This window comes from Schistocerca piceifrons, chromosome 3, assembly GCF_021461385.2.
Source record: "Schistocerca piceifrons isolate TAMUIC-IGC-003096 chromosome 3, iqSchPice1.1, whole genome shotgun sequence".
In the NCBI taxonomy this organism is placed as follows: domain Eukaryota; kingdom Metazoa; phylum Arthropoda; class Insecta; order Orthoptera; family Acrididae; genus Schistocerca; species Schistocerca piceifrons.
Window position 1 is genome coordinate 604913421 of NC_060140.1, and position 21571 is coordinate 604934991.

Consider the following 21571-nt stretch of genomic DNA (forward strand, 5'->3'; position numbering starts at 1 on the left):
GGTCATAAAGTAAAGACAACTGATTTTAGTATGAATTTAGTATGTATTATTTGCATTGTAAATTTTACATTGTTATTTCACTTAACGAGGATAATTTGTTCCTAAATATTACTCATAATTAACAGTCGTAAAGCGAAACACTTTTTTCCCTAGGAATCCATGTAGCGTAGGTCAATGCGTTCGACAAATAGGAACTGAAACAGATTTGCAATGTAGTATTGTAGTTTATTTATAGTCAGTGCACCCTGTTTTAGAAGAAATATCTCTTATGATATTTGTTTATGCCTGCGCTTCAAAGTTTGCAGAAAAAGAGACATAGAATATTGGTAGTTCGCATAGCTACTACCTTATGAGCATCATTAATGAACCAACAACAAATCAGAATTGTAATTCATTAACAAATACTGCAAGGGAAACGGTACCACGCGCCGGATTTGAAACTGAGTCCAAATTTCTAGATTTTCAGAAGACTTTTGGCACGTTTCTTCACAAACGATTTCCAATCAAATTGAGTCCTATAGAGTGTCGTCTCGTTCTTGAGTTCCTGTAATAACGGTCACAGTTCGTAGTAACTGATGGAAAGTCATCGAGTATAAAAGAAGTAATATCTGGTGTTCCCCAAGGAAGAGTTATAGGGCCTCTGCTGTTCCTGATCTACATGAACGACCTAGGGCAGAATATGAGCAGCCCTCTTAGATTGTTTGCAGCTATTACTGTCATTTACCGTCTTGTAAAGTTATCAGATAGTCAAAACCAATTGCAAAATGATTTATGCAAGATATCTGTGTGGTGCGCAAAGTGGCAATGACTCTAAATAATGAAAAGTCTAGAATCATCCACATGAGTACTAAAAGAAATCCGCTAAATTTCGGTTACACGATAAATCACGGAATTCTAAAGACTGTAAATTCAACTAAATACTTAGGAATACAATTACGTGGCTCTGAGCACTATGGGACTCAACTGCTGAGGTCATTAGTCGAATACAATTACGAATAACTTATTTTGGAACGTTGAGGGGAAAGCGAACCAGAGACTGCGAATTATTGGCAGAATACTAAGGAAGTGCAACTGATCTACCAAAGAGAATGCTTACACGACGCTTGTCTGCCCTCTCCTGGAGTACTGTTGTGCGGTGGGGGATCAGTATCAGATGGAATTGACGGAGGATGTCGAAAAAGTTCAGAGAAGGACAGCTCGTTTTCTATTATAACGAAATAGAGGACAGAGTGGTATGGACATGGCATGGGGATTGGACTGCCAGTCGTTAAAGCAAATATACACTCCTGGAAATGGAAAAAAGAACACATTGACACCGGTGTGTCAGACCCACCATACTTGCTCCGGACACAGCGAGAGGGCTGTACAAGCAATGATCACACGCACGGCACAGCGGACACACCAGGAACCGCGGTGTTGGCCGTCGAATGGCGCTAGCTGCGCAGCATTTGTGCACCGCCGCCGTCAGTGTCAGCCAGTTTGCCGTGGCATACGGAGCTCCATCGCAGTCTTTAACACTGGTAGCATGCCGCGAGAGCGTGGACGTGAACCGTATGTGCAGTTGACGGACTTTGAGCGAGGGCGTATAGTGGGCATGCGGGAGGCCGGGTGGACGTACCGCCGAATTGCTCAACACGTGGGGCGTGAGGTCTCCACAGTACATCGATGTTGTCGCCAGTGGTCGGCGAAAGGTGCACGTGCCCGTCGACCTGGGACGGGACCGCAGCGACGCACGGATGCACGCCAAGACCGTAGGATCCTACGCAGTGCCGTAGGGGACCGCACCGCCACTTCCCAGCAAATTAGGGACACTGTTGCTCCTGGGGTATCGGCGAGGACCATTCGCAACCGTCTCCATGAAGCTGGGCTACGGTCCCGCACACCGTTAGGCCGTCTTCCGCTCACGCCCCAACATCGTGCAGCCCGCCTCCAGTGGTGTCATGACAGGCGTGAATGGAGGGACGAATGGAGACGTGTCGTCTTCAGCGATGAGAGTCGCTTCTGCCTTGGTGCCAATGATGGTCGTATGCGTGTTTGGCGCCGTGCAGGTGGGCGCCACAGTCAGGACTGCATACGACCGAGGCACACAGGGCTAACACCCGGCATCATGGTGTGGGGAGCGATCTCCTACACTGGCCGTACACCACTGGTGATCGTCGAGGGGACACTGAATAGTGCACGGTACATCCAAACCGTCATCGAACCCATCGTTCTACCATTCCTAGACCGGCAAGGGAACTTGCTGTTCCAACAGGACAATGCACGTCCGCATGTATCCCGTGCCACCCAACGTGCTCTAGAAGGTGTAAGTCAACTACCCTGGCCAGCAAGATCTCCGGATCTGTCCCCCATTGAGCATGTTTGGGACTGGATGAAGCGTCGTCTCACGCGGTCTGCACGTCCAGCACGAACGCTGGTCCAACTGAGGCGCCAGGTGGAAATGGCATGGCAAGCCGTTCCACAGGACTACATTCAGCATCTCTACGATCGTCTCCATGGGAGAATAGCAGCCTGCATTGCTGCGAAAGGTGGATATACACTGTACTAGTGCCGACATTGTGCATGCTCTGTTGCCTGTGTCTATGTGCCTGTGGTTCTGTCAGTGTGATCATGTGATGTATCTGACCCCAGGAATGTGTCAATAAAGTTTCTCCTTCCCGGGACAATGAATTCACGGTGTTCTTATTTCAATTTCCAGGAGTGTATTTCTCGCTGCGGGAGGATCTTCACGTTAAATTTCAGTCACCAGCTTTCTCCTCCCTTTGCGAAACTATTATGTTGGCGCCCACGTACATAGGGGGAAGTAACCATCACGATAAAATGAGAGAAATCAGAGCTCGCACAGAAAGATATAAGTGTTCGTTTTTCCCACTCGCCGTTTGAGAGTGGGGCGATAGAGAATTAGGTTGAAGGAGTTTCGATAAACCCTCTGTCAGTGCTTAATTTCGAAGTGCAGCGTAATCATGTAGCTATATATGTAGATACTGAGGTTTAGTTCACAGTAGAAGAGTATTTGGCAAACCGCTCGTAGTGTATTTCAAGCGTGGAATCAGCTAACTGGAAAAAAGGCAGACGAAGTATATTGGCCTAGAAGCAGACGACACCGAAAATAACTGCATTTGTATGTAGGGAAGAAGTGTTGTACTGACAATCGGGGAACTTTCCGCCTAGTTCTTGTCCTCTAAAACGATTGCGTGGCGGTTTCAAAGGAGATCGGAGTACGGAAGAGCGCGTGAAGAGTGCGCTGGTGTGTGTTGCAGATCGTGGACGTGGGCGACCTGGTGCTGATGCCGGGCCTGGTGGACTCGCACGTGCACCTCAACGAGCCGGGCCGCGTCGACTGGGAGGGCTTCTGGACGGGCACGCGCGCTGCCGCCGCCGGCGGCGTCACCACTCTCGTCGAGATGCCGCTGTGAGTGCGCTGGCGCTGCGGCCGCTTCTCTGTGCTGCCCCCACAGGACACTCAGCAAACCACTGCGAACTGCATGGCACAGCGTACTTATCGTGTGCTTATCGTTCTACCACTCATATGGACTTCATGCCGTTCTGTTTAAATATAGAAAGTGGGATGACGCTTCCCTGGGGGACAATCTACACTCCTTCCAACTTAAAAGTGTAAGCGTAGACCAGATGTGGCTTGAATTCAAGGAAATAGTATCGACAGCAGTTGAGAGATTTATACGAAATAAATTAACAAACGATGGAGCTGATACCGCATGGTACATAAAACAGGTGAGAACACTGTTGTAGTAACAACGAAAGAAAGTTCCAGACTTAAACGAACGCAAAACCCACTAAGATTAGCGATCATTTACAGAAGCTCGAAATTTAACGCGGATTTCAATGCAAGATGCTTTTCACAACGAAACTTTGTCTCTAAGCCGGGCAGAAAATACAAAGGGATACTGGTTGTATGTAAAATTTGCTAGTGGCAAAACACAATGCCTTCTCTGCGTGATAGCAATGGAAATACTATCGATGACAGTGCTGCTAACACAGAGTTATAAAACACAACATTCCAAAATTCCTTCACCAAAGAAGACTAAGTAAATATTCCAGAGTTTGAATTAAGAACAGCTGCCAACACGAGCAAACAACTGAAATCATTTAACAAAAGTAACTCTTCAGGTCCAGATTGTATACCAGTTAGGTTCCTTTCAGAGTATGCTGATTCAATATCTCCAAACTTAACTATCATGTACGAGGTCTAAGGCACTGCAGTCATGCACTGTGTGGCTGGTCCCAGCGGAGGTTCGAGTCCTTCCTTGGGCATGGGTGTGTGTGTTTGTCCTTAGGATAATTTAGGTTAAGTAGTGTGTAAGCTTAGTGACTGATGACCTTAGCAGTTAAGTCCCATAAGATTACACACACACACATGTACGAGGGCTATTCGCAAACTGAGGAACGATCGGTCGCAAAATCGAAACAACTGTGAAAATTCGATAAGGCTTTTCACAGACCTTTTGGGCAGTGTCTCTAGTATGCCTGTCGACCGCATCAAGACGCTCTTTTCAGTTGTGAGCGCACTGTGGGCGAGTAAAGGTGCCTAGAACAACAATATCTCCCGCCAAGTAGGAGGGCCCGCTGAGAGGCTTCGCCTTAATGAATGCAGCCCACCTAACACAACTGCCACGCACTTCCTTCTTCATGCCAATTCTCAGCCGCACTCTGCAGGGGCAGTGAAGACGCTTCCGCAGCCTTTTCGATGGGAAGTGTTCGATACCCACAACACAGCCCTAATTGGCTCGTCCTATCATCTCTGTTCACATGAAACGCTGGCTACGAAGACAACATTTGGGTGCAGGCTACGCGCTGTACACCAGGGTAGAGAATTATCGGAAAACACAAGCGGCTGCCTTCTATGACGATGGTGTTGGAAATTTGGTATAACGCTCCGACAAGTGTCTAAGTCGGAGAGGCGACTATGTAGAGAAGTATTTGGAAGGTGTAGCTAAATGTGCAAATAAAACAGCTTTGATTTTCGCTGTGGTTTCGATTTCACGACCGATCGTTCCTTACTTTCCGAATAACCCTCGTACAACCTCTCGCTCGACGAAAGATCCGTATCCAAAGACGGGAAAGTTGCACGGGTTACACCAATATTCAAGAAAGGCAATAGGAGTAATCCAGTAAGCTACAGGCCCATATCATTGACGTCGATATGCAGCAGGATTCAGGAACGTATGTTGTATTCGAACATTATGTGTTACCTCGAATAGAGCAGTATATTGACACATAGTCAGTACGGATTTAGAAGACATCTTTCTTGTCAAACATAACTAGCTCCTTACTTAGACTACTTGTTGAGTGCTATCGACAAGGAATTTCTAATTGATTACGTATTTCTAGATTTTGCAGAAGGCTTTTGACACCTTACCTCAGAAGTGGTTTGTAATCAAATTGCGTGCTTATGGCATATCGTCTGTCATACGACCGGATTCGTGATTTCCTGTCAGAGAAGTTACAGTCCGTAATAACTGACGGAAAGTCGTCGAGTAAAACAGAAGTGATTTCTGGTGTTCTCCAAGATGATGTTATACGTCCTCTGCTGTTCCTTATACATGTAAACGATGTAGGACACACAATCGACCTCAAGTGCGACAGAAACCGCTGCTGCCACTGAACGTAGCCCCACCTCAACCAGAATCCGTGCGAACATTACGAAGGGAAGAGGAACCAATGGTTTTTTGGGGTTGTGCTCCTCGCAACAGGCCACTGCTCACAGCTGGACATAAGGCTGCATGTCTTCAGTGGATCAAACAAGACATACACCGACCGGAGTCGTCCAGTCTGAGCAGCCATCTCAGGTTGTTTGCAGGTGATGCTGCGGAGTTCTGTCAGGTGTCGAAGTTGAGTGACTGTAGGAGGATACAAGGTGTCTTAAATAAAATATCTTGTTGGTGTGATGTATAGCAGCTTAGTAGCGTCCGAGGAGAGTAGAAAAATGTAAGCTAAAGCTGATGAGTAGGAAAAACAAACCCGTAATGTTCGGACGCAGTGTAAGTAGCGTCGTTTAAATATCTGGACGTAACGTTGCAAAGAGATATGAAATGGAACGAGCATTTGAGGACTGTGGTAGGGAAGGCGAATGGCCGACTTCGGTTTATTGGGAAAATTTTAGGAAAGTGTAGTTCGTCTGTAAAGGAGACAGCATACAGGACACCGTTGCGACCTATTCTAAAGTACTGCTTAAGTGTTTGGGATCCGTACCAGATCGGATTAAAGGAAGATATCGAAACAATTCAGAAGCGGGCTGCTAGATTTGTTACTGGCAGGTTCGAGCAACGCGTCAGTGTCACGGAGATGCTTCGGCAACTCAAACGGGAATCCCTGGAGTGAAAGCGACGTTCTTTTCGAGGCTGTTGATGCTCATTGCCGAACGATCCACTGCCGCCAACATACATTACGCATAAGGGCCACGAAGGTAAATACAAGAAATTAGGGCTCATGCGGAGGCATATAGACAGTCGTTTTTCCCTCGCTCTGTTTGCGAGTAGAACAGTAAAGGAAGCGACTGGTGGTGGTACAGGGTATCCTCTGCCACGCATCGTACGGTGGCTTGCGAAGTATCTGCGTGGATGTAGATGTACTAACGAGACTGACTACGCTACCCCCGTCCGTCCTCTTTTGGAGTACAGCTGCACGATTGTGGGATCCTTACAAGATAGAATTAACGGAGCACATCGAGAAAGTTCAAAGAAAGGTAGCATATTTTGTATTATCGAGAAATAGGGAATAGAATGTCACGGACATAATATAGAATTTGGGGTATAAATCATTAAAAGAAAGGCGTTTTCCGTTGTGGCGGGATTGTCTCACGAAATTTCAGTCACCAACTTTGTCCTCCGGAAGCGAAAATACCTTTTTGATGCCAACATACAAGGAAATCAGAGCTCACACTGAAAAATATACGTGTTTGTTTTTTCCGCGCGCTGTTCGATAGTTGGATAATAGAGAATTAATGTGAAGGTGGTCCGATGAACACTATGCCAGGTACTCAAGTGTGATTTGCCGAGTAGCCATGTTGATTTAGATGAATTACTGTTGAAGAGGAATTAGAAGGTAAACTTTTTGTCGTTTTTTTATTGTCATTTCATTATAAAAAATTTTCTTAATAAAATGGTGTATAAATCACATGAAGTCGCATGGAAAGTAGGATTCCATACCTCAGTCGGTAAAAACAGAACCCCTGTAGGATCACAACGTTGTTCGGCTCTTAAAAGCCCTCTTTCTAAGTATAACTTCTCTTCACGTTGTAATGAACAGAAGCTTCTAAGTCACTGCAATCAAACGATACAGCCATTGAAAACTCACTTGTCAAAACCCATAGCATATTTGCATTTGGCCTAGAATCAATAAATTTGGCAAAGAGCAAGGTTTCACAGCACAAGTAAAGGAAAAAATCCAAAAATTGTTAATTTGTAATTCTGTCACAAGCAAAATCTTTTTTGTCATTTGTGATACGACTGTCTGTTTATCCGTCCGTCTTTTAAAGACTCCACTTCCTCAAGAACTTTTAGACGTATCAAGTTGAAATTTACGTCACATACTAAGGTCTATTGTCCCTTGATGGTGCGGTATATGTAAGCTTCTAAGTCAATACAGTCAAAGGATACAGCTGTTTATGTTACATGTCTTGATACTTTCAAACTCACTCATTAAAACCTATAGCTACATCACGTTGACCTATAATAACGAAATTCAGCGTGAAGCTAGGAGTAACAATAAAAAAAGGAAAAACCGGAAAAGTGTTAATTTGTAATTAAATCCCACGAAAAAAATATTTCTTTCGTCATTTGTTACCCGACTGTCTGTCTGTCTGTCCGTCTTTTAAGACGCTTTTTCTCAGAATCAGGTAGAGGTATCACGTTGAAATTTATGTCACATACTAAGGTCTACGAGCCCTTGGTGATATAAAAAATGTTTAGCTTCTAAGTCAATAAAGTCAGAAGATACGGTCATTTATGTCACATATGTCATACTCTCAAACTCACTCATTAAAAACTGTAAATAATTCGCGTCGACCTCGAATCAAGAAATTTGGCAGAAAGCAATGCTTCACAGTAAAAGTAAAGGAAAAAAAATTGAAAATTATTAATTTGTATCTATACGAAAAAATATTTATTTTGTCATTTGTTATCCGACTTCAAACTTAAAATTAAAACACTCTCGAAAGTTTTGGAATTGTCGGTACCGACACCTTGCCAGTATCAACGTCGAGATTCCCGATTCCTGGTATAGATGAACTGTCTATATACGTAATTAAGATTGTGCAGAGCCCTCAGAGGGCGAGACCTGCTCGCATCTAGCTAACTTTTTTTTTTAAATGTCATCTTTGCCTGAACAACATGTTACAAATTTTTCATGCATTGCCCAACATCAAGAAACATCGATAACTTTTCATATAGGAGGCTACGGATTACAGTATTACAAGGGCGAAATTATATTGTTTCTATTTTCATTACAGTAGCTTTTCATACTGAAGACCAGTTTAGTATATGTAGAAATTCTAAGAATCCTGTTGCTACAGTGACAAGTGTTGGTATTTGAAAGGTTAATTGACTTTCAGATTCCGACAGAACATTATTATGAATGTAAATCAGTGGACAAAGCAGGACATGTCTGCGATAGGAACTATGAATAAGTAATGCAACGGATATCTATGCAGCTTCTGAAATTTTCAGTCGATTCATTAATGAAACGACTTTATTATTCTAAGTTCTTAGACGATTGGGGCTCAGAAGCATACAACAGTGTAATAGCAGTCAGGCGTTATACTGATAAGATATCAAAAAACTGGAATTTGTGGGTCATGTCCAGAAGAGAATGGATGTCAGGTTAAGAAGTTGAAATTAGTTTGAGGAACAAGAAACACTCTGATGGTAAAACCATAAGGGATGGGCTGGTAGATAAAATTATTGATGAATTACAACAGTAATACGGGACGGCCATTAGGACTAACACTGATGATTTGTTCAGAATGCGGCAAGCAATATGTGCTACTTCCTTCCACAAACTGTCAACAATTGACCGACCAATATATCAACTCTGTTCTCTCAGACCAGATTCATTGTCCAAGTCACGCAACTTCCAATATCAGACGCTTCATACAAGCAGAAACATTGCATCCCAGCAGCTGTCTAGAAAGTCATAAAGCACCTGTACAGACACTTGGCACATCCTGACATACTGAAAAAGTATCTGCATGGGCAGACACAGAATCGAAATAAGCCCTTCACCAGTGTCATATGGAATCGCACACCAAAACATGCTTTTGTTTAGAAGAAGGCACTAAAATGGGGGCGTGGTCTGTGATGATTTACTGCCTTTAATAATGGCAACATAGGTAGGGTGAAATTTCCTGGAGTAAACTGCATCAGAGAACTTCAACGAATGGACAAGGTTCGCATCGATAACGCACCACTGTGCAGCAGATATGGTCACCAAGGAGTTCAGAAGGGATAAAAAATGAGATACATCGAAACGATTATACACAGTATGGGGGAGGGGGCTCCTAGGTGAGTAAAAGTAACAAATAAAACACGTACTAAGTAAGTTTTAGTCATTTCAAACTTTATAAGCGATTTCTAAAAATTTACGTTTTCGGTTGCGTTATTGCCTAAATGTCAGGAACCAAGTGGAGTATTCAAATTTTAAGGGAGGCAAAACATAGACACATTGAGTCTACTGAACTGATGTACAAACATGATGTAAAGTATAATTAAAATTATTTCGGAAAAACTACAAAACATTCTACAAAATTTTAACCGTTTAATCAAAAAACTGTATTTCCATAAACCAGTGCTGAGACGGCAATGATTTTAGTTCAGTACATCAAAAACATAACACGTAAAGTCCTGTAAAAGTTTCATTACCATTGCTATTGCAATTTTTGATTATCAATACAGGGCGTTCCAATTCCCCTTAAATGATTCTGTGCTGGGGGTAATTAGTCTAGCAGTCTAGTATCTTCAAGCATCTTCTAAATCAGGTTTGTGAGTAACTCCTAGCGTTCTCGCTTCCCACGCCCGGGTTCCCGGGTTCGATTCGCGGCGGGGTCAGGGATTTTCTCTGCCTCGTGATGACTGGGTGTTGTGTGATGTCCTTAGGTTAGTTAGGTTTAAGTAGTTCTATGTTCTAGGGGACTGATGACCATAGATGTTAAGTCCCATAGTGCTCAGAGCCATTGTCAGTAACTCCACGAGACTCTTCTGCGGGTCAGACAAACAGGTGGGTGACCATACGTGCTTTCCTCGTTTGTATACGTTCAACACACCCTGTTCTACTTAGAATTAGTATCAAACATTTGAGCAACAGTCTACAATGGGTCGCAAGAGTGTTTTGTAAGATTCGCTGTTTTTTTCCAGCACCCTTCCAATGAATCGAAGTCTGCCATCTGCTTTACCACCAACTGACCCTACGTGAATATTCCATTTTATAATGCTACGGTGGTCCATAAGTAGCATCTTCGGTTAGTAATCGTCCTTAGGACTGTGTTCAATCCCAGACATTGCTTACTTTTTCGACAAAACTCATCACCGTTGTCGGCGAAAGACCTCGTTTGAGGAGCTGCACTCGTTCTACCGACAGGAGCGGACCGAGATTTCGGACACCCTCTTGACCATTGGGTGGGAAACTGCCTCTAACAGACGGAAGAACCAGCAATGATCAACGGCATGAGGATAAAGAGAGCAATGGAAACCACTGTATTAACGACACACAAGATATTTGGTAAGGGAATTTGAGCTAGTATTAGCGAGTACATTGTTCAAAAATCGCAAGAGAAGGAGGTATACTTCGAAAAGGGTGGAGGTACGGGAAAAATCCAGTTGCACTATATTATGGTAAGAAAGTTTAGGAACAAGATTTTTTTTTAACTGTAAGCGCCGGCCGGTGTGGCCGAGCGGTTCTACGCGCTTCAGTCTGGAACCGCGCGACCGCTACGGTCGCAGGTTCGAATCCTGCCTCGGGCATGGATGTGTGTGATGTCCTTATGTCAGTTTAAGTAGTTCTAAGTTCTAGGGGACTGATGACCTCAGATGTTAAGTCCCATAGTGCTCAGAGTCATTTGAACCATTTTTAATTGTAAGCCATACAGAGGAGCAGATACAGATTCAGATCACACTTTAGTAACGGTGAGAAGTACATCGAAGTGAATCGTCCAGAAGAATCAGTGTTAAAAAGGTGGAATTCCGAAATACTGAGGAATAATGGTGTGGTGTGCGTCTGAAGTTATCTTATGCTGTAGATACTGCGATAGTGAATATCACAGCAGGCACTGCAGCTCAAGAGGAACTGACACCGCTAAAAAGGGCAGTCATTGAAGTTGGACAGAAAAACATAGGCACAATGTGGGTAACTGCCAAGAGATCTTGCGTCCTTGAAGAAATTCTTCAATTCATCGCCGAAAGAAGAAAGTACAAAAATTTTCAGGGAAAAATAGAAATACAGCAGCATCAATACGTTAGGAATGAAATAAATAGCAAATGCATGGCATTCATGCTGAAATGGCTGCAGCACGTATGTTAAGAAATAGAAAATAAATGGTCATTGGAAGCACTGATTTATACACATAGAAAAGTAAAAATAAACTTCGGTAAAATTAAAACCAAAGGCGTCAACATAAACGTGGATGGTGATTTCACTGTTAAACACAAAGGAGAAAGCAGACAGGTGGAAAGCCGGAAGAAGTGCCTGATGACGTAGTGGAAGAAGGAATGGAAATCGATACGGAAGACATAGGTAATCTAGTATTAGAGTCGGTGATTCCGAGAGATTTGGAAGACTTGCGATCAAGTAAGCCAGAAGGGATGTATAACATTTCATCAGACTTTCCCAAGATCATTAGGGGAAGTGGAAACTAAACGACTATTCAAGTTGGTTTATAAAATCTGTGAATCTGGAGAGGTATCACCAGATTTTCGGAAAAATATGGTCCACACAATCCCGAATTTATCTAGGGCAGATATGAATTCATCAAAACAGATGTACTATACGACAATTAAGCTTCAATGACCGCCATTCACCATTTCTGTGAAAGAAAAACATAAAAAATAAGATACTCTGAGCACCTAAAGGACTGAAACGTGAAAACACATACACTGGATTTGCAAACCACCTCATAAAGCAGAATCATCGCCCTACTCACATAAAAACATCAGTAAGCAGTAGTAGTAATTCGCAGACAGCTAATTCCCATCTACCATAAAAAGAAAATGGTGCACTACAATACCTTCTCACTTCAACAGATAATTTTTTTGAGATTACAATCTAGGCCTAAGATTTTCGATATAGACTTTGCCTGTATTGCAGATGACATGCTGCATTAACTATAGATATGAGGCTGAAATAGCTGAACAGCCACAGAACATGTCATGTGATAATTATAAGCTAACGTTCAATTAATTATTACGAAAGCGTGCTGAAAAATAATACTTTCGAACTTTTTATGTGAAAATTCTTGACTTTTTAAATAAAACAAATTTTATTAACATTCTATACCTTTATCCTTTATGTCTACGTATTTCTTTCACAACATAGTCACCCCGGGGATGAACACATTTCTTCCAGCGAGAGGCCAATTCGTAGATAGCGTCACTGTAAAATTTTTGACTTTTCGACTAAGTCACAACCTTACCTCTCCTTGCATAGTGTCATCACTTCCAAAGTGAAGTCTTCGAAGGTGTTCTTTAAATTTTGGAAATTTTTGGAAACTCCTGGAAACTTCTAGAAAATCGGATGAAACCAAGTCGGGACTGTATGGAAGATGAGGGATGGCAGTGAACCCAAGTTGTCAGATTGTTACTGATGACACAGCGCTCATTGTCATGATGAAGGAGAGGGTTGCTCCATGAGTGGAAAAACTCTTCGAATTCTAAACTCGATTACACACGCTGTTTCTCACGCAACAACATAGTTACGTTAGACACCGCCATGTCACACGCTACAGTTCGCAGCCTTCTAGCTACAGGGCGCTGCAAATATGTAGACATGAAGAACAACGTAGTGAAATATTAATAACATTTATTTTATTTAAAAATCTTTTACTGCGCTCGTGAATAGCTCAATAGGCGTTTCAGTTGAAGAGAAATTGACATTTCTAAACAGGGCAATCACAGAAGTTGGAGAGAAAAACTTAGGTAGAAAGAAAGTAACTGCGAAGGAACCACGGGTACCAGAAGAAATACTTCACTTGATCGACGAAAGAGGGAAGTACAAAAAAGTTCACGGAAATTCAGAACACAGAAATAGAAGTCTCATTGGAATAAAATAAATGGGAAGCACAGGGAATCTAAGGCGAAATGACTGAATGGAAAATGTGAAGAAATCGAGATAATTATTGTCGGAAGGACTGACTCAGCATACTGAAAAGTCAAAACAGCCCTCCGCAAAATTAAAAGCAAGGGCGGTAACATGAAGAATGCAACGTAAAATGAGAATTCCTTTATTGAATGCAGAGGAGACAGCGAATAGGTGGAAAGAATACATTGAAAGCCTCCATGGGAGGGAAGGCTTGTCCTATGACATGATAGAAGAAGAAACAGGAGTCGATAGGGATGAGATAGGGGATCCAGTATTAGAATCAGAATTTAATATAGCTTTGGAAGACTTTAAATCAAATAAGGTAGAAGAGATAGATAACATTCCATCGGAATCCCTGAAATCATTGGAGGAAGTGGCAACAAAACTATTATTCACGTTGGTGTGTAGAATGTATGAGACTGGAGATATACCATCAGTCTTTCGGAAAAATATCTTCCACACAATTCCCAAGATTGCAAGACCCGACAAGTGAGAGAATTATAGCACAATCAGCTTAACAGTTTATTAATCTAAGTTGCTGACAAGAATAATATACAGATGAGTGGGAAACAAAACTGGAGATATGTTGAACGATGATCAGTTTGGCTTTAGAGAAAGTAAGGGCACCAGAGTGGCAGTTCTGGCGTTCGGGGTTGATAATGGAAGCAAGGCTGAAGGAAAATCAAAAGACGTTCATATGATCTATCAACCTGGAAAAAGTGTTCGACAACGTTAAGTGGTAGAAGATGCTAAAAGTCCCAACAAAAACAGAGACAAGCTAAAGGGAAAGACGGGTAATATTAATACATACAAGAATCAAGAGGTAGCAATAAGACTTGAAAAGAAAGAAGGGCGAGGACTGTATAGAGTACAAGACAGGAATGTAGTCTTTCACCCCTGTTGTTCAATCGTTAAGTCGAAGAAGCAATGAAGAGGTTAAAAGAAAGGTCACGAGTGAGATTAAAATTCAGGGTTAAAGGATATCAAAGTTAAGATTCGTGATTACATTGCTATCCTCAGAGGAAGTGAATAAGAATTACAATGTCTGTTGAATGGAATGAACAGTCTAACGAGTAAAAAATATGGACTGAGTGTAAATCGAAGAAAGACTAAAATAATGAGAAGTAGCAATGAGAGCAGCGACAAACTTTTCATCGGGTTTGTTGAGTACAGTGTAGAGGAAGTTAAGGAATTCTGCTACCCGTGACAGATGGAGCAAGCAGGACTTGCACTTGCAAAAAGGGCACTCCTAGACAAGAGAAGTCTACTAGTATGAAATTACGTCTTAATTTGAGGAAGAAATTTCTGAGACTGTACGTTTGGAGCACAGCATTGTATGGCAGTGAGACATTGGTTGTGAGAAAACCGGATCAGAAGAGAATAGAAGCATTTGAAATATGGTGCTACAAAAGAATGTTGAAAATTAGGTGGGCTGATAAGGTAAGGAATGATGAGGTTATCAGGAGAACTGGCGATGAAAGGAATATACGGAAAATACTGACAATAAGAAGGGACAAGATGATAGCACATGTATTAAGACATCAGTGAATAACTTCTGTCATACTAGAGTGAGTTTCAGGGGTTAAAAACTGTAGAAGAAGACAGAGGTTGGGATATATCCAGCAAATAAGGTCGCAGGTTGCAGGTGTTACTCTGAGACGACAAGGATGTCACAGGAGAGAAATTCGTGCCTCACTGCATCAAACCAGTACGCAGACTGATGACATACCCCCCCCCCCTCCCCAAAAAAAAAAAAATAAATAAAAATAAAGAAAAAGTTTTCACATTAGAAATTCGTAGGCCTTACTTTTCAGCTCGTGCTCATCCTACATTTTTATGTTATTCGAAACTTTTGGTTTACAGTACAACAGGGATTTCAGTCCACAGATTCCGTTATATATCACTGTTATTATATACTGCTCAAAAAATTTTAAACACCTGCATTATTTTTCTGGGGTTGGGTTGTTTGGGGGAAGAGACCAAACTGCGAGGTCATCGGTCTCATCGGTTTAGGGAAGGACGGGGCGGGAAGTCAGCTGTGCCCTTTCAAAGGAACCATCCCGGCATTCGCCTGGAGCGATTTAGGGAAATCACGGTAAAACAAAATCAGGATGGCCGGATGCGGAATTGAACCTTTGTCCTCCCGAATGCGAGTCCAGTACGCTAACCACTGCGCCACCTCGCTCGGTATATTTTTCTGGAATATTCGGTTTAAACAGGCTTTTATTTTGGAAAATGAAACCTTTATTTAACTAAAATGTACATATGCTATTCTCATTGCACATGTATGCGCTATGACCAAAAATTCAACACAGTGTCGTAAACTAAAGTGGAAACACTTTCATTTAATTCACGTAAGGCACAAAAAGGAACGTTTCAATATCGTGTAGCCCTCACATCTTCTGAGACATACTCTTTGAACATTTTCCTGTGGAATTTTTTTTTCTATTGCTCAGTAAGGACCTCTGCAAGTTGTTCATGAGTCTGAGGTGCTGCATAACGAGTCCGAAGTTTTCTATCCAGCAAGGCCCATAAATTTTCATTACTATTGAGGTCAGGACACAGACCATACTAGTCTTGTGTTTGTATCGCGGTGCACTGTAACGTTTCGTTGGTGGCTGCTGCCGAATGCTCTCTCGCATTGTCTACTTGCAGGATAACCTACATAGCACAACAATGCGTTTGAATACTGCCACTAAGCCATGGCTTTCAGATGTTTTGTGCAGGATTGTTCTCACTGCCAAAACACTTCGGAAGACTTAAAACAATAGTATACTTCCTAATAGCAGACTACATACGGGTGCACTTGATCAAATTCTTGACCGTCCAAGTGCTTTGAGCAATGTATTTCCTCCCCTGAGGATGCCAGGAACCCCCTTCTTGTACTGAATTTGAAAATTTCTCACAATCTACGCTTTGCATCTGGAAGCGTCAACCGATTCGACCGAAGAAAACTGAATTGAATTCCGGCGACCGTCATCCGAAGTTTGTACGTTCAGACTACGAGAACGGTTGCACATACTGACGTCCTGCTCTGAAAAGATCGATACTCGTACCAGTTTAAGCCTTCGATGGAATGCCCACATGTTAGTGCCATTGCAAGCGCAGCTGTAGTCGGTTACGGTAGAACCGCTGCTCGAAGGAAGGTGCTGTTATAGGCTCGCAAAACTTTGAGCCTTGATTGCTCGGAAACGTTTGAAAAGCGTATCGTATTAGAGCAGCCGTGGTACATCTAAGTAATTAATACGATCCACTGGGCGTATCCCACAACAGCACAACCTACATCGCTGCTGACTCGCTGCTGCCTGACGGTCTCAGTGCTGGCGAAGTCACTCACAAGAGAAACTCCCGTCACCCCCCCCCCCCCCCATATTTAGAGGTAAAAAGGCCCAGTGTGTAGTCCGTCAAAAACAGAACACAGATCAAGCATGAAAACAGGAAGAAGGTGCACTGAACTGTGAAAAAAATAAGCAAAATAGAAACAGTGAACCGTCCAAGCTCGTGTAACATCAAGTGTGTTGCAAGAATCACTGTGTCGTTGTTGTGTGGCCAGGCTGTTGGACTACAAATCGGGAGATTCGTGTTCAAATCTTACTCGTGCCCAGTTTTCCTTTTTTTTACAAAATTATGAACTTTCCGTCCGCTCATTGACGTATCTGTTCTCCTTCGGTTGTCTTGGCAACTGTCATGTGTGTCACGTGGTAAGAACATATTACTCATCATCATCATCATCACCATTTAAGACTGATTATGCCTTTCAGTGTTCAGTCTGGAGCATAGTCCCCCTTATAAAATTCCTCCATGATCACCTATTCAGTGCTAACATTGGTGCCTCTTCTGATGTTAAGCCTATTACTTCAAAATCATTCTTAACCGAATCCAGGTACCTTCTCCTTGGTCTGCCCCGACTCCTCCTACCCTCTACTGCTGAACCCATGAGTCTCTTGGGTAACCTTGCTTCTCCCATGCGTGTAACATGACCCCACCATCTAAGCCTGTTCGCCCTGACTGCTACATCTATAGAGTTCATTCCCAGTTTTTCTTTGATTTCCTCATTGTGGACACCCTTCTGCCATTGTTCCCATCTACTAGTACCTACAATCATCCTAGCTACTTTCATATCTGTAACCTCAACCTTATTGATAAGGTAACCTGAATCCACCCAGCTTTCGCTCCCATACAACAAAGTTGGTCGAAAGATTGAACGGTGCACAGATAATTTAGTCTTGATACTGACTTCCTTCTTGCAGAAGAGAGTAGATCGTAGCTGAGCGCTCACTGCATTAGCTTTGCTACACCTCGCTTCCAGTTCTTTCACTATGTTGCTATCCTGTGAGAATATGCATCCTAAGTACTTGAAACCGTCCACCTGTTCTAACTTTGTTCCTCCTATTTGGCACTCAATCCGTTTATATCTCTTTCCCACTGACATTACTTTCGTTTTGGAGATGCTAATCTTCATACCATAGTCCTTACATTTCTGATCTAGCTCTGAAATATTAATTTGCAAACTTTCAATCGAATTTGCCATCACAACTAAGTCATCCGCATATGCAAGACTGCTTATTTTGTGTTCACATATCTTAATCTCACCCAGCCAGTCTAATGTTTTCAACATATGATCCATAAATAATATGAACAGTGGAGACAGGTTGCAGCCTTGTCTTACCCCTGAAACTACTCTGAACCATAAACTCAATTTACCGTCAACTCTAACTGCTGCCTGACTATCCATGTAAAGACCTTTAATTGCTAGCAAAAGTTTGCCTTCTATTCCATAATCTCGTAGAACAGACAATAACTCCCTCCTAGGAACACGGTCATATGCCTTTTCTAGATCTATAAAGCATAGATACAATTCCCTGTTCCACTCATAACGTTTCTCCATTATTTGCCGTAAGCTAAAGATCTGGTCCTGACAACCTCTAAGAGGCCTAAACCCACACTGATTTTCATCCAATTGGTCCTCAACTAATACTCGCACTTTCCTTTCAACAATACCTGAGAAGATTTTACCCACAACGCTGATTAAAGAGATACCTCTGTAGTTGTTACAATCTTTTCTGTTTCCATGTTTAAAGATTGGAGTGATTACTGCTTTTGTCCAGTCTGATGGAACCTGTCCCGACTCCCAGGCCATTTCACTTATCCTGTGTAGCCATTTAAGACCTGACATTCCACTGTATTTGATGAGTTCTGACTTAATTTCATCCACCCCAGCTGCTTTATTGCACTGCAATCTATTGACCATTTTCTCCACTTCCTCAAATGTGATCCTATTTCTATCATCATTCCTAACCCATTGTACATCGAAATCTGAAACATTACTGATCGCATTTTCACCTACATTGAGCAACTCTTGAAAATATTCCCTCCATCTGCCCAAGGCATCCAAAGGATTCACCAGCAGTTTTCCTGACCTGTCCAAAATACTTGTCATTTCCTTCTTACCTCCCTTTCAAAGACTGCTAATTACACTCCAGAATGGTTTTCCAGCAGCTTGACCCAATGTCTCCAACCTGTTTCCAAAGTCTTCCCAAGATTTCTTCTTGGATGCTGCAATTATCTGTTTGGCTTTGTTTCTTTCTTCAACATAACTTTCTCTGTCTACCTGAGTTCTAGTATGTAGCCATTTTTGATACGCCTTCTTTTTCCTTTTACAGGCTGCCTTGACTGTGTCGTTCCACCAAGCTGTTTGCTTCATCCTACCTTTACACACTACTGTTCCAAGACATTCTTTAGCCACATCTAGTACTGTGTCCCTGTACCTTGTTCACTCCTTTTCCAATGACTGTAATTGACTACATTCAACTAACTGGTACCTTTCTGAGGTCACTGTTATGTACTTGTGCCTGATTTCCTTATCCTGAAGTTTCTCCACTCTTATCCTCCTACATATGGACCTGACCTCCTGCACTTTCGGCCTCACAGTACCAATTTCACTGCAGATTAAATAATGATCAGTGTCATCAAAGAATCCCCTGAATACACGTATGTCCCTCACAGCCTCTCTGAATTCGTGATCTGTTATTATATAGTCAATGACAGATCTGGTTCCCCTGCCTTCCCAAGTATACCGGTGAATGTTCTTATGTTTAAAAAAGGAGTTTGTGATTACTAAGCCCATACTGGCACAGAAATCCGAGAGTTGTTTCCCGTTCCTGTTGGCCTCCATATCCTCTCCAAATTACTACTCTGGGAAGAAGGTAGAGCTGGCAGAGGCTGCAAGTAAGATGGGGCTGGGCGTTTTAGCTGTTAGTGACATTCGGGTAAGGGGTAAGAAAGAAGAGGAAGTGGGAGAATACAAGGTCTACCCGTCAGGAGTCAAAGCAGGAATAGCACAATGGGGTGTAGGGCTTTACATCAGGAAAGAAATGGAACCCAGCGTAGTTGCAATAAGGTATGTAAACGAACGACTGATGTGGGTAGATTTGACAGTGTCTAGCAAGAAAATTAGGATTGTGGCAGTATATTCGCATTGTGAAGGGACAGATCAAGATAAGATGGATAGTTTTTATGACGCACTCAGTGATGTAGTTGTTAGAGTAAAGGACAAGGACAGTGTTCTGCTCACGGGTGATTTTAATGCCAGGACTGGAAATCGAACAGAAGGGTATGAAAAAAAGAACTTATTACTGTCGCACGTAAATGTCATGAACGGTGAGAGAAGGTGAAATGCCGCATAGGTCTCTCACAGAACTGGAAACAACAAATAAACGGGTGTGAAATATGTTACAACAAAGGAATTCAATAGTCAAAACTTCCAAAACGCGAGTATGAGGTACGCACGTCGCGAGGTCCCTTCCCTACACCTCGTTGTTGCAAGCGGACGTTACACCACGACACAGACACAAAGAAAATGGGGCACGAGGGAGATTTAAACACGGATCTCTCGCTTTGCAGTCCAATACTGTTGGACGCCGTGATTCTTGCAGTACGCTCCATGTTGCATATCTTGAACTTGGACCATTCCCTGTTTCTGTTTTGCTTCTTTTTTCACGGCTTAGTATACTTTCTTCCTGTTTTCATCCTTGATCTGCGTTCAATTTTTGATGGGCTATCCACTGGACATTCTTAGCACTAAATCTGAGGCGGTCCAACGGAGAGTTTCCCTCGTTAGGAGGAAAGTAGCTTTGGACGGTTCTGCCCTGACAGAAAAGGCAGCTCGCCTTCGCCGAGGTTTATTTACCGAATCTCTGGCCCGCACCGACGCCGGCCTGCGCGTGTAAGTCTGTAATGAAGACAATGGCCGACCGGAGTTTGAGCGCCGCAGCCGGACGTAATCCCGGGTTCGCGTGTCGCCGCCTGCGCGCCCCTCCCGGCCGACTGCAGACTTTAATTACGCCTCCGCCCCCCTGCCCCCTTTCCCCCCTCCCCTCCCCGTCCCCAGCTGCGTACCATTTAAGCCCTTTGTGCCTGGACGCTGGCCTCCAGCCCGGCCGTATGTCGCTCATAATCCTCATTTCAGCAGCTAATCGCGACAATCCAGGTCACCCACGTGTAGGACGCCGTGCCCTCCTCCCTCTCCGAGATCCTCCAGCAACGCCGTTCATCTCACACGACGTGCTTCTATCTTGTGCCAGTACGCTCCTTTTTAACCATCTGTTACCAAGTGCCTTACGGCCTACAGTACGTGCACACAGTTCTTCCAATTCATGGCCAAAAATGAGCACCCTTTCTATTACGGCTTACAATACGTGTACACAGTTCTTCGAACTGATGACCAAAGACAAGCAACCATTATATTACAGTTTACAATACGTATAAATTCCTCCAACTGATGACCAAAGACAAGCATTCATTGTAAATTTCGAAGCGACTTTTTCAGAAATAAATTGCCGCTAATTCCTGTTCGACGAAAAGTAATAACTGGTACTCACCAAAAAGAACTTTGGAAAGGGAATTAAGGTTGAGGTAGAAGACACATTAACTTCGAGGTTTGCAAAGGACGCAGGACCAACAAGAGAAGATGAATGGAATTGATAGTGTGTTGCAGAAATGCTTGCTAAATACCGACCCAGCTTCGTACAAAGTTCGGTAAAAAGTGTCCACTCCACCCGGAGCTACTTAAGGCAGGTAGCTCCCACGAACCCAACTACTTATTAAATTTGATACACGGTGGAAAAGCTAATTATTTTGATAAAAATTAATCATTTAAATGACGTCAAAACGGGCCCGAGTAAATGGGCCGTGGCATCGGTACCTCGACATTTACAATACCTAACATGAGTTGTCCCCCCCCCCCCCCCCGCCCCCCATGTACAATGGA

General features: G+C 43.0%; 1 protein-coding gene and 1 long non-coding RNA gene across 3 annotated transcripts in view; one reads left to right on the forward strand and one right to left on the reverse strand.

Moving 5' to 3' along the window:
- LOC124789740 overlaps positions 1–21571 on the reverse strand; it is a 926922-nt gene that overhangs the window by 886783 nt on the left and 18568 nt on the right. The gene's annotated exons all lie outside the window — the stretch shown is intronic.
- LOC124789739 (allantoinase) overlaps positions 1–21571 on the forward strand; it is a 253013-nt gene that overhangs the window by 79989 nt on the left and 151453 nt on the right. For both annotated transcript variants that reach the window (XM_047257193.1, XM_047257192.1), the window contains exon 3: positions 3261–3412. In XM_047257193.1, coding sequence (XP_047113149.1) covers positions 3261–3412 — 152 coding nt within the window. The remainder of the gene's footprint in view (positions 1–3260; positions 3413–21571) is intronic.